General features: G+C 40.4%; 5 protein-coding genes across 6 annotated transcripts in view; 1 reads left to right on the forward strand and 4 right to left on the reverse strand.

The window, feature by feature from the left end:
- Positions 1-3,381, reverse strand: part of LOC109538679 — a 4,758-nt gene extending 1,377 nt beyond the window's left edge. Inside the window, exon 1 of one of the 2 annotated variants that reach the window (XM_019906035.2) lies at positions 2,087-3,381. In XM_019906035.2, the coding sequence (XP_019761594.2) occupies positions 2,096-3,211 (1,116 nt within the window). In that variant the 5' untranslated portion in view covers positions 3,212-3,381 and the 3' untranslated portion in view covers positions 2,087-2,095. The other variant, XM_019906036.2, reaches the window with a different exon arrangement.
- Positions 3,382-3,443: 62 nt separating this feature from the next.
- Positions 3,444-5,106, forward strand: LOC109538677. The gene is made up of 7 exons (XM_019906032.2): positions 3,444-3,615; positions 3,680-3,872; positions 3,936-4,202; positions 4,290-4,395; positions 4,444-4,661; positions 4,716-4,799; positions 4,855-5,106. The coding sequence occupies exons 1-7, from the start codon at positions 3,519-3,521 to the stop codon at positions 5,042-5,044; spliced, it is 1,155 nt and encodes a 384-aa protein (XP_019761591.1). The 5' UTR covers positions 3,444-3,518; the 3' UTR covers positions 5,045-5,106.
- Positions 5,107-5,155: 49 nt separating this feature from the next.
- On the reverse strand, positions 5,156-10,332 carry LOC109538676 (asparagine synthetase [glutamine-hydrolyzing]). Its single transcript, XM_019906031.2, has 10 exons — positions 10,175-10,332; positions 9,386-9,521; positions 8,847-8,972; positions 8,552-8,789; positions 8,316-8,492; positions 7,603-7,781; positions 7,279-7,544; positions 7,104-7,223; positions 5,547-5,720; positions 5,156-5,492 (listed from the first exon to the last, which is right to left on the reverse strand). The coding sequence occupies exons 2-10, from the start codon at positions 9,509-9,511 to the stop codon at positions 5,207-5,209; spliced, it is 1,692 nt and encodes a 563-aa protein (XP_019761590.1). The 5' UTR covers positions 9,512-9,521; positions 10,175-10,332; the 3' UTR covers positions 5,156-5,206.
- Positions 10,333-10,731: 399 nt separating this feature from the next.
- Positions 10,732-11,440, reverse strand: LOC109538570. Its single transcript, XM_019905836.2, has 3 exons — positions 11,243-11,440; positions 10,958-11,192; positions 10,732-10,898 (listed from the first exon to the last, which is right to left on the reverse strand). The coding sequence occupies exons 1-3, from the start codon at positions 11,300-11,302 to the stop codon at positions 10,774-10,776; spliced, it is 420 nt and encodes a 139-aa protein (XP_019761395.2). The 5' UTR covers positions 11,303-11,440; the 3' UTR covers positions 10,732-10,773.
- Positions 11,441-11,958: 518 nt separating this feature from the next.
- LOC109538571 overlaps positions 11,959-13,436 on the reverse strand; it is a 2,243-nt gene continuing 765 nt past the window's right edge. The window contains exons 2-3 of the mRNA XM_019905838.2: positions 12,374-12,587; positions 11,959-12,153 (exon numbers count right to left, since the gene is read on the reverse strand). Coding sequence (XP_019761397.1) covers positions 12,017-12,153; positions 12,374-12,587 — 351 coding nt within the window. The 3' untranslated portion in view covers positions 11,959-12,016. The remainder of the gene's footprint in view (positions 12,154-12,373; positions 12,588-13,436) is intronic.

The following is a 13,436-nucleotide window of genomic DNA, read 5'->3' on the forward strand; positions in this document are numbered from 1 at the left end:
AAAGCGAAATTTGAATATCAGACACTTAGGTTCAAGATTATGCCAAAATTTCATGTTTTCCGTCCCGTTTTTGCTCATTTCTCGGAGGCAAAATGATCAAAAACGCTCATTTGTACGTCATTCTAGGCAGAAATAAATGGCCTTTTTAGAAAGTGAACCATCGATAAGGAAATGTTGGCAGTTTTTTCAAAAAATGCTTGAATTCAAGAAGTTTTAGATTTGCGTGGTCTTTTTTTGAGTTGCAAAATCCACTTGAACAGGACGCTGCTTTTTTCGAAGTTTCTCAAGAACCATTCAAGCCACAGAATTCGTTTTGGCATCGTTGGATAGAGAATTGAATGGGGGGTGATCGGGGGGTCACCCCCATGACCCCCCTGGATCCGCCCTTGCTTCAGAGTTGGTTAAATATAGATACAGATAAATTTCCAGTACTACGCTGTTTCAATTTAAGTGCCTTTTAGTTCTTAATAGCATTTATTTACCCCAAAAGACGGTAAGCATATCGGGTGGAGGCAAACAGGTAAATGAATAAACTGGAACTTCCAGTCGGATCGGCTTAAAACTGCGAAAAATCAGAATTTCAGGGGATTCAAATCATCAATCTTTCAAAAAATTCTTTGAGTGCTCGGGTGGGAGTTTCATCCACCTATAGAATGTGAAAGTTTCCCGTTGCGGTTTGGTCTTTGTTAGAAATTATGAATTTTTAAAGTTGAGCTCAGAGTTCGGTAAAACCCTCGGTTTTACATCGACATCTGCAAAGCGCGCTTAAATCAGAATTTCATTCGATTCGAGTGAAATTCTCAGCAGATTGAGCCTCTAGAATCCTCAAGGACTGCAAAAGGTTCAAGTTGCTGTTTGCTCTGGTTTAGAAACCAGGAACGTTGAAAGCTGACGCTGCACTTGGAAAAAAGCACCCATTTTTGCATGGTTTTACAACGCTAAACTGGTTAGGAATATATTTAAAGAAAAATTGTTTTTTGGCATTCTGTACCGTAATCTATTAACTTTCGGCGCAGACAATTTTGCCCCATTCGCTGAGTTTCTACCCCGTATAAAGCACCTCTAATATTATTATATATGTATATTATTATACCTAGAGGCCGGTAAGTTAAATGGTACGAGCGTTAAGTCCTTTTCCTCTCTTTCGGGCACCGGTACTCCAATTACGCGATCAATCATCAACAAACAACCGCCACTTAACAGCAAGATATTTCGAACAATTCCTGCACTTAACATTTTGAATTTTCCAACCGGTCGGCTTCTAAGAATGCTGAAGACTATGAACTTGGCTGTCGAAGAAAGCTCTTTCTTCTTTCTTCTACCCTTTTTGTTAGTTGGTGGGACACACGCACTAATTATATTCTGTTTGTTTATTGGGGAGTTTTGGGAAGTCATTTCTTCTTTCAAGCGATATGCGGCTCCAATATTTTGCAGTTTGATTTTTCATAGGATCAATGTATTCAAGCGCAATATTTTTGCAGCTTGATGATTGTATTTCCGGTAAAAATATACCGTTGGTTTGCTAAAACTGCCTTGCGTGCCATCCAAACCCATAATTTGAAGATTGTGTTCGTTTCTCATCATGGTAGGTAATAAAAACGGGGCTTTTTTGGCCTGATCTTAACGACTTTGGCAAATAGCATCTAATAGGTTTAACCCGGTTTTGGCAGAGAAATTGTTTAAACAAAATTGAGTATTTTCGACTCATGGGTGTTCATGGCAAACGAATTTCTAAGCAAAGTTCTCATTGTTGAGTGGACTAAAATCACGCTAAAAGAAGCAAATAATATGTGGGATTGCGCGAAGTAATTGCACTTTATACGTCGAATTGTTGGCAATTTTACAAAACTTCTTTGATGCGACACTGTTCTTCGATACACCTACCAGTTCGAATTAATCAGGTTTGGGGCCGGAATATTCATTACTTTTAACGATCTTGTCCTGGTAAGGTCTGGTTTTTATTCGTGCCATCGATTTTAAGCATTACTAGCAACGGTGCACTTTCCAAATGCTTTAACTTGTTAAACCATTATTTTTCCAACTTTCTTCCCTTCACAATCTTACTTGTTATGTACCAGTTACTCACCTACAGCAATTACTCTTGAGTATTCGGACTTTCCTTTAAGCGCCTTAAGAAAATAACGTGAGGAATCCCATGGTTTTCCTTCTGAGCCTGATTGCTTCTGATTGGGCCCCCCGCTTCGTACACGACATTTGGCAATCCGTGGTGATTGGTGGGCGTTCTTCTAGAGTTTTCCTCGCTAACGTCGCTCTGGCCCACTGGCTGCTTCCTCAGGTGAACTACATTGGTTGATGCTTCATTATGGATATACCCTTCTGAGCGTATTTCCTGCGTCTTTTTTAGCATTTCTGAGCAAATCTTGCCTACTCCTGCTCCCACTTTGAAAGCTTCTTTGCCCTTAACAAGGCTTCTTCGAAGCCGCACCACCGCTGGAAGGCCCACATCAGTTTCAGAAGTTGCTGCCATCTCTTTCTCGATAAAGTTCGGAGTTTGCAAAGGCTCTTTTTCCAGTGATTTGCAATAGCTGGCGAAGATGCTCTTCAGATCGCTGGACATGGGAATGTTGTCTTCTCCTTGAGTGCTTTTGATGATTTCGAATAAAGTTTCAGTGTTGTTGGCGATTTCTTCGTAGTCAAAGTCGTCGTTTGAAATGGGTTTTGGTGTTGCAGGCGGTTTGGTCGATGTTGCCAAGCCAAAAGCGATTTGATCCTCTGGAGACAACGTGAAGACGGGCTTATCGTAAGTGGGCGGTCTGCTCAAATCCTCGTAAACGTAGTTGGATTGGGAGGCTTGAATCTTCTGCACGAAAAATTCCACTACTGCTGGAAATTTGCTCACAGTTTCAGCTGGGATGAAGATTTTGTTGCTGTAGTTCTTCCCAGTAGTTGAACCCCAGGACGAGTTGCTTCCAACATTGAAAGGAAATAGGCTGGGAAGTCGCCAAGGTTTACCTGTGGTGGTTTCTTTCTGCTGTTTTTGTTCGAATAGTGGCCAATTTGTCGCGGTGAACTGTGGCAGATGGAATGAGCCATTGGGGCGATTCAGGGAGAAGGGAAACAGCTTTGTTAAAGGAGAAGTTTTTAAACCCCAAGAGTTACTTGCAGGGGCATCGCGATTCACTTCACTAGTGCAAGCAACCAAACCCGCACAACTCCACAGTGCAAAGCACACAAAAGCACTTTTCAGCATGATCTACATTAAGAAAGAGGCAAATCGCAACTGAATCCTGAAACGAAAATCGACCGCGCGTTGCTCGAATAAGATTCTTGGCGATAAGCGTGTTTTCAGAAGTGTGTTAACAGGTTGAGTGAAACGCACGCTCTCAAAGTTTCACTTTTAAGGCAAGATCAGGGAAAGAAAGTAAAACGCTAATCGAAAATAGCAGCGTTTCATCCGCTGATTATTTAGTTACTGGTAGATAGACAAGCAAATGGCAATTTATCAACATTTTTCCCATTGTCAAATTGCTGTTTAACACACATTTCATTTCCCAGTCATGGAGAACCACAATATGCAGGCAAATTTCCCGTTGGCTTCCAAAAGGGTTCACTATGCGGAAAGTGCACAGGATCAGGAAGAAATCCCGTTCAAAGGTAACCAACCAACCAACGCTCTGTGCCAGAGAAAACTGTTCGAAAAAACAAACATTCCACCTAGACAACTACTCGGATTGCTCAGAAGTGTCCAGATCCTCAATAAAATATTCTGGGGACTGTAACAGCGAAATATCAGTAGCCACCAGCATTTTGGACACGGAGGAAAATGACGTGAACATGTTGCGGAACAAGCTGGAAGAATGCGAAGCCAAACTGAAACTTTCGGAGAATGAAAACAGGCAGATAATTGACGAGTGAACGTTTGACCAAACCAACCCCAAGCTGCTCCTTTCAACCGCTTCTGTTGCATGTTGCAGCTTGTTGAACGAAAGGACAAGATCCTCAAAACTGGAAAAGAAGCTCCAGTTTGTCAGGGACAATCAGGACGTTTTCATGAGACTGAAGGAGGCCTACATCAACATGAAGTACAACGAGGCGGCAGGCAGGAAAATGATCGAAATACGCGAAAAAAGCGTGCAGACTTGGGATGGAATCCTTTGCAATTCCTGCATAGAAACTGAGGAGCTGCGAAGGCAAATCGATGTAACGTTTCAGAAGTACAAGGAGTTGTTTGTGGTGTCTCCGTAAGAGTTTCCCTCCCGCCCACTTTGGGCATACATATTTTTTAGTTTAGTAAAGACTAGAACGCGTGTTTAAAACTCTTGTTGTAGAGGAGAAATGGAACATCTAATCAACACAGTTAAGTACCTAAAGGACCTGATTGATCGCAGAGAAGAAACGTGGGAGAACAACATGAACAGAGAGCTTAAGCTTCAGGTGGCTGTTTAAGTTTAAGGGTTGCGGTTATTGGAAAATTCGTTCTAGACTCACGTTGCTGTGCTGGAAAATGAAAACGCCAATTTAAGAGCGGTCATTTCAAAGAAAGGCTCCGAGGTACCTAAAGAGGTGCTCGACGACATAAAATTGGAGCAGAAGTTGCTGGAAGAGAGGAAAGCGGGCGATATGCAGAAGTTTGTGGAGTCGATCACGAAGGATCTGGATAAGCTGAAGAAGATTATCATTAAATACGAGAAGAAGTTTAGGTGCCCATTCATCCCTTGGCGAAAGGATTTTGCCTCCTAAACAGTTTGTTATAGGGAATTCAAGGAATACTATCCAGGCAAATACACCTCGCCTTTAAACGAGAAGGAGGCGAAATTAGTGCAGCAAATCATTGCCAAGTGGGGGGTTTCAGCTACTTTACTTAATACAAGGGCTCATGAGGACACTTTTTAGACACAATGCCAAAGTGCAGGGAAAAGACCATACAAGAAGCCGCAGTCCGTCCATAGCAGGCACAGAACCGCTTTATAGGCCATCGAGTACTTCAGCTAGAAGTTACTCATTCGATAGACCCCAAACTCCCAAATCCTGCACCATGCGCACAGATTCCGCCATTCTGATGATGGACTATCTGTTTGAGTGAAAAACGTCCGTATGTTGAAAATAATGCACCCAACTGTCCAGAAATAATTGCAATCTAGAAAACTTGTGTATTTATTGCATTAGCTATGGGAATTTCGAAGAAAACACCAGATCTTTTGAGAGACTCTTGTTAAAACCAGATGAGGAAAACAAGCTTGGGCATTTATTGCTGTTCAGGATCAGCGGCGTAGTGCTTGATAAATCGAGCAGAAGGATCGGTGATTCCTTCCACCCATCGCGGCATCCAGAAATATGGCAAGAAGCTCTCCGCTTGGTTTGGATAACTCTTCTCGAACACTTCTCTGTAGTAAAGCGATTCCTTTGTTGTCGGCGTGCAATGGGGGTACTTTTTCCTGGCTTTGTCCGCGTCGAATGGTTCAGGCATCCGTTTGTCTGTGATCTCCTGCAGGATCACAAATAGGGACTTTTTCTTCGACGCCACTCCGTCACTGAAAAAGTTTCATCTGGGTTGAGTTTTGCGGGTTTAAGCGCAATGTTAGTACCTGAAGGCTTCCTTGTGCCGCCACAGAATATCATGGGGTAGAAGATCGCTACCACTGAACGCCGATCTGAGTAGAAATTTTTCCACTCCGTCCTTCGGTTGCTTGAGTTCAGGATCCACATTTAGGTAGTAGTTTGTGAACTGGAGGTCCAGGAACGGCACCCTAAGTTCTAAACTGAAACCACCAGGTTATTGGGCTTGGCTTTTTTGGGGGTCCAGATATTTTAACCACGTATTTTAGGTCTGAAAATAACCATAGTTTGCTATATAAGCGATAGCTCAGAAATGCTTCGTTACGCCTTAAAACTTGAACAAACTCGCTATGGAAAAACTGTCCCAAATCCTCATGAAATTGCGTGTTTGATACCTGGATGGTTAAAGCGCTGATTTTGGCCGCAAAATTCTCCTTGTGAAACAACACACCAGTTGCTTTTACCAGCCCTGGAAGGTTTATTTATTAGGAATAAACACTTACTTATTTATTGACATCCCTTCTCTCCTGTCAATCAAAGTTCGGACCAATCAAATTTCTCAACAAAGGAACTCAATTGTCGTCGAGTTTTAGGGTAAAGTCGTGCGCTCGTTTTGCTCCAGAAAATCGATAAAATAGACCGGAAAAAATGCGCCCTCGAGTGAAAAATTGCTCAATTCCGAAAGAAAAACTAGTGAACTCGCTTTCGTTGTAATGTTCTTCATCGCAGCGGTGTTTTTAAGTGGAAAAATCTCAATTGATCGTGCGGATTTTTCCGACGTTTACGGGAAAGACAGCCATCTTTCAATTCAAGAACGCGCATTACAGTTTGCAGTGGTGCCAACCGAGTAAAACACAAGGCTGTTCAAATGGTTTGTTTACTTTTGAAAACTGTTTGACGTATTTGAGCCATTGAGGATTGCTGCATATGGAAATGATCAGAAAACCATTTGGTAAGTTTATGAGTAGATGACCGTTATGGGAAACTAGTGAATTTGAATGAGTGAAAAGTGGTCGAAAGCAGCATTTTCCCAAAAACACCACTTGCAGTAGTTAACTGTCGTGTAAGAAAATTCGACCCTCGCAGGCTTTTGCGCTTGCGATTAACAATTAGCTCATAGAAAATCACTTTACAATCAACTTTTCTTCCTACGCCACTATAACACAATGAAAAAATACATTTGTGTCCAAATGTACTCATCTACGTGTGTGAAAAGTGCATTTAAAAAATGCCAAATGGTTTTCGTTAAAACGCATGGAGTTATTTCAACGAAATTTTCAAGATGATTAAAGAGGTCAATAGCTAGAAAAGGCGCATGTTTTGCAATAACAGTACTTTGATAATTCGCTGCCAGTGGCGTGCATTCGCTACTTTTTTTAATTGGTCCAATTATCTTTAAAATTCCTTGTTGTAATACAAATACAAATATCTCTTCCTGCCAAAAACATCTCCATGCGTTTCGAAGAAATCATTTTGCATTTTTCTAAACCTACTTCAACAAGGCATTTTTGGGCTATCGTTTGCATAGCAAACTAGGGTTATTTTGAACCTAGAATATGGGCATGAAAAACCTTGTATAGTTGTACCTTTGAGCGGCCATAGTTCTGTCAGCCCTCAACCCATCGAACATGTAAATTTGCTTTAGGAGCCTGATGCTGTCCTCATGAGCGTCTTGTGCTGTTGGGGCGTCTCGGAAATAAATATACCTGTAGCAGATAAACAGCGGGATTTTCGAGACTTTTTGCTGTTTCTTGGACTCACCCTTGCGCCACCTCATCCGCCCCTTCTCCACTAAACACCACAGTACTATCCGTGTTGTCTAAGATATATTTGGAGATCAAATACATTCCTATCGACGCCCTTATTGTGGTAATATCGGGCGTCTCCAGAGTGTAAATCACATCATCTAACACTCTGGCCACATCTTCTTCCGAGAACACTATTTCATGATGGTCAGTTTGCAGAAACTTGGCGACCTGCTGCGCCTTTTCCAAGTCCGGACTTCCCTCCATTCCAATGGCGAAAGTCTGCAAAGGAACTTCATCCATTGAACTGTCGGTGTGTAAAGCTTCCGAAGGACCCCACCTGTATTTTATAGGGCAGGTTGATTTTTTTTGCCTCTTGGACCACAAGGGCTGCCACAAGAGAGGAATCAAGTCCCCCCGACAGCAAACAGCCGATTCGTCGATCTGCCATTAGTCGCTTTTTCACAGCCATTGTAAGCAATTTCCTTATATTGGCTTCATGGGCTTGGGAAGTCAGATCTATGGCAAGATTTTCCATTTAGTATCTTTGCACAGGAAAGAGTAAGCAAGGGCGGATCCAGGGGGGGGTCATGACTCCCCCCATTCAATTTTCTATCTAACGATGCCAAAACGAATTATCTGGCTCGAATGGTTCTTGAGAAACTTCGAAAAAAGCAGCGTCATGTTCAAGGGGATTTTGCAACTCAATAAAAACCGCGCAAATCTAAAACTTCTTCAATTCAAGCATTTTTTGAGAAAACTGCCAACATTTTCCCATCCATAGTTCACTTTTTAAAAAGGCCATTTATTTCTGTCCAGAATGATGTACACATGAGCGTTCGTGCTCATTTTGCCTCGGAGATATGAGAAAAACGGGACGGAAAACATGAAATTTTGGCATAATCTTGCACCGAAGTATCTGATATTCAAATTTCGCTTTCTGTGTTAAAACTACTAGAATTTCCTCACTAACGTTGTTACGACTGAAGCGAGTTTTCAATTCTCTATTCGTAAGTATTCAATTCTCGAGTAAGATTCGAATTTCCTGCTTACCTTCCCATGGTACAAAGGTGGTAAACGATGGTTTATCCCCCGGGTTGAAATACCGTTCACTCCTCACTAGTTTAGCGGTGCCGTTCGGATGCAGGTCGTATTCCTCAAATGTGCCTGGTGGAAATGGTTCCAGTTTTTTCTTGTACCCATTCAGATCTGAACTAATGGCGACAAGCCCTTTAAAAAAAGCTCACTTAGAAGGGCGTTTTTCTTTTAAGGAACTAACGGTGTTTTACCTTTCGCTTCTGAACATACACCCAGAATACCATTATCGCTGATGATCCTGAAGAGCGGTCGCACTCCAAACGGATCTCGCCCCAGGAAGACTTTTCTTTTGGGTATGTCGACGATACAAAAAGCGAAAACTCCATCTAAACTTCGGACGCATTTCTCAATGCCGAATTTTTCGTACAGATGGAAAATGCATTCGACGTCACTGAACGTTTCGTAGTTGAATTCAAACTCTTTCTTCAGCTGCCAGGATGCGAATATGGTTTTATTATGAACGCAGTTCAATGAAGTCAATTTTACCTCTTTGCAGTTGTACAGTTCGCCGTTGCAAAGCAAAGCTCGATGGGGAAATTGGTGCAGTCGCATGGGCTGCATTCCATAGGTGCAGTCGACAATTGTCAGTCTGTGAAAGCCGATGCAGCAGTTCTAAAATTGCCATTAACCGCAATAGATAATTGCCTAATAGTTGAAAACGATAAATGTGAACAAGATCTGCTTTTGGTCATTTGGTTACGCACTTAATTGCCCATTAACTGGGAAAATCTTCGAGGACTCGAGATGAATGTTGATTCGTTTTCCCAAAAATGGCTTCATTGTCCGCCTTATCGTTAAGCAAAATTGGTTAATTGGATGGTTTCACTTGAACCGATGTGAGTTTAAAGTGATTAAAAATGTCCAGTATTTATTCTTTTGGTGAATGGTAATCACTAGACTTTCCTTATCTATGGCCAACTTGCAACGTTCAATTTTGCGCAAGATATTTTTGCATTTGTTAAACGAGTGTACACAATACTGATAAGAGAATACTTGAATGAGTCAATGAAAACGTGAAAATCTACCTTCAGTTGCTTATCAAACTCAACTCGCCAAGCGTCTGGTCCTCTGTGTTCAATTTTATTGAAGGCTCTTGCACAGATTGAATGCATATTGGATTCGGTTCCAAAAATTGCCCAAATTCCACACATGGTTTCCTATCTGGAAAACCGACAAAAGTGACTTAATTTCTATGGGATGTCAAATGAAAATTGCAAATAATTATTTCAAAAAATTTGCAATGTAAAAAATTGAAAAAAATGTCAAGAAAAATTCGGCTTTTTAATACTAAGAAAAAATCAGCCGCATGACTGAAAAGTCAAACCAATTCTTGAGTCGCCTTTTATTAATTAAAATGGTTCATGCATTCCATAACGTAGCCCGCATCGGTTATCTCACTCGCACACGTTTGAGTCCATATAGACCCAGGATAACCTGGGCGTTGATGCGTTCGAATTTGCCACCCTTACGACTTAAAATATTTTAATATTGCGACAGAGTTCGTAAGAATAAAAATTTTGCTACCAAAACTAGGCAAACTCTGATCAATGTTAGTTGGAAAAACTATTGAAGAACCCAATATTTTCTGATTATTAGACTGTCGTCGATGGATATTTACTAGTGACGTTTCGCCAGCACACATGGCTAGCATCTTCAGAGTTGCATTCGCTTTGCGCCACATTTTGAATCAATAAAAATTGCTGCACTCTCAGATCCATACAATACATTGAAATTACATATATATAAAAAAATCTGAACTAATCAATAACCTCACCCTAGTGTTAGTCGGTGTTAGATATGCTCGAGTGACTTACCTGTTTGTTTAAATAAATAAATAGGTACAAAACAAAACTGGCACGTTAACAGCTTTTAAGTAGGTTTTGTAGAATTCTGATGCAACATTCCACGCTCTGCAAGCAGGCACCCAAACGGGAGCTCAACCGCGTGGCGCATCGAATCGCGTTGTTGCCAAGTTTATTATCAATAAATCTTTAAACAATTTTCTGACAAGACCACTGCCGTAGAAATCGGTAGAAGTGTCAATAGATCGGGGGCATTTTTGCGCTAATTGAGATCATCTGGCATCCTACTTGGGCAACTAAGTAAGTTTTGCTAATTGAGTCCGACACTTTTTGGTCAGTTATTTAGCAGAAAATTATTTTTTTGTGTCAAACTTGCGCTCTGTTGATAAGGTTTGAAAGCTCAACATTTTTGCATAGTTAGATAAGTTTTTTTTTATCAATGTAGCCAATGAAAGCCAGATTTTAGTGCCGGCTTTTTGGAGTAAATTAAACTTCGAAATTTTGAACCGCGCTTGAACTAAGCTCATGTTATTGCAATTTGCTTTCGCTTTAAACCAATACTAGAATAATTTCAATAGACTTGATTGCGTTTATTACAACAAAATACCTAACTAAAAAACGCCAAAGTCTTTAAGAGCTTCCACTAGTAGGGCCAACCCGCCCATTATCGCCATCACCCCACTTAGAATGATATTGGTTGAGGAATGCTGACCAATCACACTAACAGCAATTCCAGCTGGAATGTGAAAAATGAGTAAGATACTCCTCAAAAAATTCTACCTCAAAGCCGCTTACTACTGAGAAGGAGTATGGTTCCAATCAGGGCCAACCATCCAAGAAATTTCTGTTCTTGTTCTTCCCCTTTGACCAGTTGCAACGACAACATTATTAGGAGGAGGATAACAAAAGCGCTTCCTGCAATGCACAGGGCGTCGCTGGCTTCAAATAAATCCGCTTCATGAAATGTCATCAGGAAATCGAATTCACCCGAAGAAATCATGAACATCGCAAGCCCCACGATGAGAAGAATCTACAACAACTGTTCATAGTAACATGCTTTATGTAGATAAAATCACCGACCAATTCTAGTAGTCTGAACACAAAGTCCAAGTTTATATCCACTCCTTTGCCTTTTCCCATTGCTGTTTTCGGTGAAGCGTCCAGAAGACAGTCCGAAGAAAGCTTCTATTCTATGGTTTGGATTGAATTTTTTTAAATGAAGTTGACTTGGATTATTGACGTTTTTTTTCCAAATCAAAAGGTGTTAATTCAGTGTTTACTAACAAGTTCCACTATTAGAATCCTGAAAATTCCAGAAAAAAATGAATGTTCAGTCTTATTTTTCCTTATTTCATTGCAATTCGCCCATATTATTTTAATATAGTCAGTTTTTTTGCTGTGAATTTCAGTTCCAAATATTTTTATGAAAAATTCAAATACGTTTCTGCTCGAGACGCTTTTGGCATCGTTGCTAGCGTGCAAAGCGAAATCTGCCGTAAATTATCTGAATGTTCTCAAAAATTGATCAGGTTGATGGTTTTCTACGAGATGGCAGTCTATGTTCTAGGGAAAATATAAGTTTTAAAAAAATGAAACGTTAATGTGAATGCCAGCGATGTTGAGCACGCTGTAAATGTAAATAGTCTATAGATAGATAAAAAGGACAGATAGGTAGATAAACAGCCTCGATATTTTTATTGTTGTTCAATCAATCGATGTCTTCTTGTTTTTATTGTTTGGATTGAGAAGTGTTAATTCATTAATTTGCCAATTTTCAAAAAGTACTAACAACAACCTAGTAGGGACTGACTATATTTTTTAATTTTTTTTATTATAATATTTAAAAACTGATAATTAGAAGCATCCTAAATTATGCAGTCCATCAGCGAGCATTACACATCCGGCAGCTAAAACCAAAATGCCTCCCACTAGTTGATTGGTGCTTAACATTGCCGAATAGTCGCTTTTGAACAGAATCACTCCTATGCCAGCTGGAAAATTTACAAATCAAGTCAGGAAGAAATCTTCTAACGTACAGAGAAACTATTGAGTTTTTCTCCACGGTCTAAAAACCTCGGAAAAACTCAACCGTTTCAAGTAATGTGCGTGAAAGTGTTTGGATAGATAAAAAAATTCATTGAGTGAAACTGCAATGAACGTACTAGAAAAAGCTTTTGCTACAACATGAAAAGTTCAAATTAATATGCGAACCTCCAACCGTCCATAGAAAGCCGCAAATTAAAACTATGGCCGTAAGTTTCTGGTCTACTTCAGCCTTGGCGATTGACCATATGAAGAAGTAGAGCAAAATGATCAGATATGCACCAGATGAATAAATCACTGAGTTCGATACCAGTTGGCTTCGGTTTGATCTGGAACCGCTCAGCTCAGCCACATTGAGACCAACGGCAACCGCACAAAACACCTACAGGAAAACGAATTAATTTTTGGAAAATGAGTTTTCACATATACAGGGTGGCCCGCACATGGTCAAAGCGCCTACGTCAGGTTTTGGAGAATGGTAGGATGGATTTTAATGAAGCTCGCTGTGAATTTATTTCTATGAGACTTAGATTTTAATGAAGCCATCAAGATCATACGCTTTGGGCAAGTGAGGAATTCTCAAGTGTCTTGGTATGAAAAGTTCCGGTAGTGTTCGGGCTGATGCATTAATCATGTAGTACTTTCAGACAGGGGCGGATCCAGCTTTAAAGTTATGTAGAATGGGGTTATGTAGAAAAAATACAGTCTTCTGTTATCTATGAAATTATAAAAACGATCGTCGTTTTGTGCAAGGGTGGCGCAAGATTATTGCAAAATTTCATGTTTTTCGTCCCGTTTTGCATGTTTCTCGGTAGCAAAATGAGCAAGAACGATCGTTTTTACATAATTCCAAAGATAACTAAATGGCCTTTATTCGAAGTTTCTCAAGAAACATTCGAGCCACAGAATTCGTTTTGGCATCGTTGGATAGAAAATTGAAAAGTCGATTCAACGTCGTCGTAACAACGTGAGCGAGGAAATTCGAATAGTTTTGACCCAGAAAGCGAAATTTGAATATCAAACACTTAGGTTCAAGATTTTGCCAAAATTTCATGTTTTCCGGCCCGTTTTTGCTCATCTCTCGGAGGCAAAATGAGCAAGAACGCTCATTTGTACATCATACTAGACAGAAATATATGGCCTTTTTAGAAAGTGAACCATGGATGGGTAAATGTTGACAGTTTTCTCAAAAAAGGCTTGAATTCAAGAAGTTTTAGATTTGCGTGGTTTT

The sequence above is a fragment of the Dendroctonus ponderosae genome, unplaced genomic scaffold (genome assembly GCF_020466585.1).
Source record: "Dendroctonus ponderosae isolate FM_Combo_2020 unplaced genomic scaffold, Dpon_F_20191213v2 Dpon_F_20191213_3, whole genome shotgun sequence".
In the NCBI taxonomy this organism is placed as follows: Eukaryota; Metazoa; Arthropoda; class Insecta; order Coleoptera; family Curculionidae; genus Dendroctonus; species Dendroctonus ponderosae.

Excerpts from the sequence above, each read along its gene's own strand:
- LOC109538676 (XM_019906031.2), bottom strand. The coding sequence starts at position 9,511 with ATGTGTGGAATTTGGGCAATTTTTGGAACCGAATCCAATATGCATTCA. Across the intron at positions 8,790-8,846 it reads AACTGTACAACTGCAAAGAG|CTGAAGAAAGAGTTTGAATT; the intron begins GTAAAATTGACT and ends GCATCCTGGCAG. Across the intron at positions 7,224-7,278 it reads GCGGATGAGGTGGCGCAAGG|GTATATTTATTTCCGAGACG; the intron begins GTGAGTCCAAGA and ends TATCTGCTACAG.
- LOC109538677 (XM_019906032.2), top strand. The coding sequence starts at position 3,519 with ATGGAGAACCACAATATGCAGGCAAATTTCCCGTTGGCTTCCAAAAGG. Across the intron at positions 4,203-4,289 it reads GAGTTGTTTGTGGTGTCTCC|AGGAGAAATGGAACATCTAA; the intron begins GTAAGAGTTTCC and ends CTCTTGTTGTAG. Across the intron at positions 4,662-4,715 it reads AAATACGAGAAGAAGTTTAG|GGAATTCAAGGAATACTATC; the intron begins GTGCCCATTCAT and ends AGTTTGTTATAG.
- LOC109538570 (XM_019905836.2), bottom strand. The coding sequence starts at position 11,302 with ATGGGAAAAGGCAAAGGAGTGGATATAAACTTGGACTTTGTGTTCAGA. Across the intron at positions 11,193-11,242 it reads TGTTCAGACTACTAGAATTG|ATTCTTCTCATCGTGGGGCT; the intron begins GTCGGTGATTTT and ends CAGTTGTTGTAG. Across the intron at positions 10,899-10,957 it reads AACCATACTCCTTCTCAGTA|CTGGAATTGCTGTTAGTGTG; the intron begins GTAAGCGGCTTT and ends TTCACATTCCAG.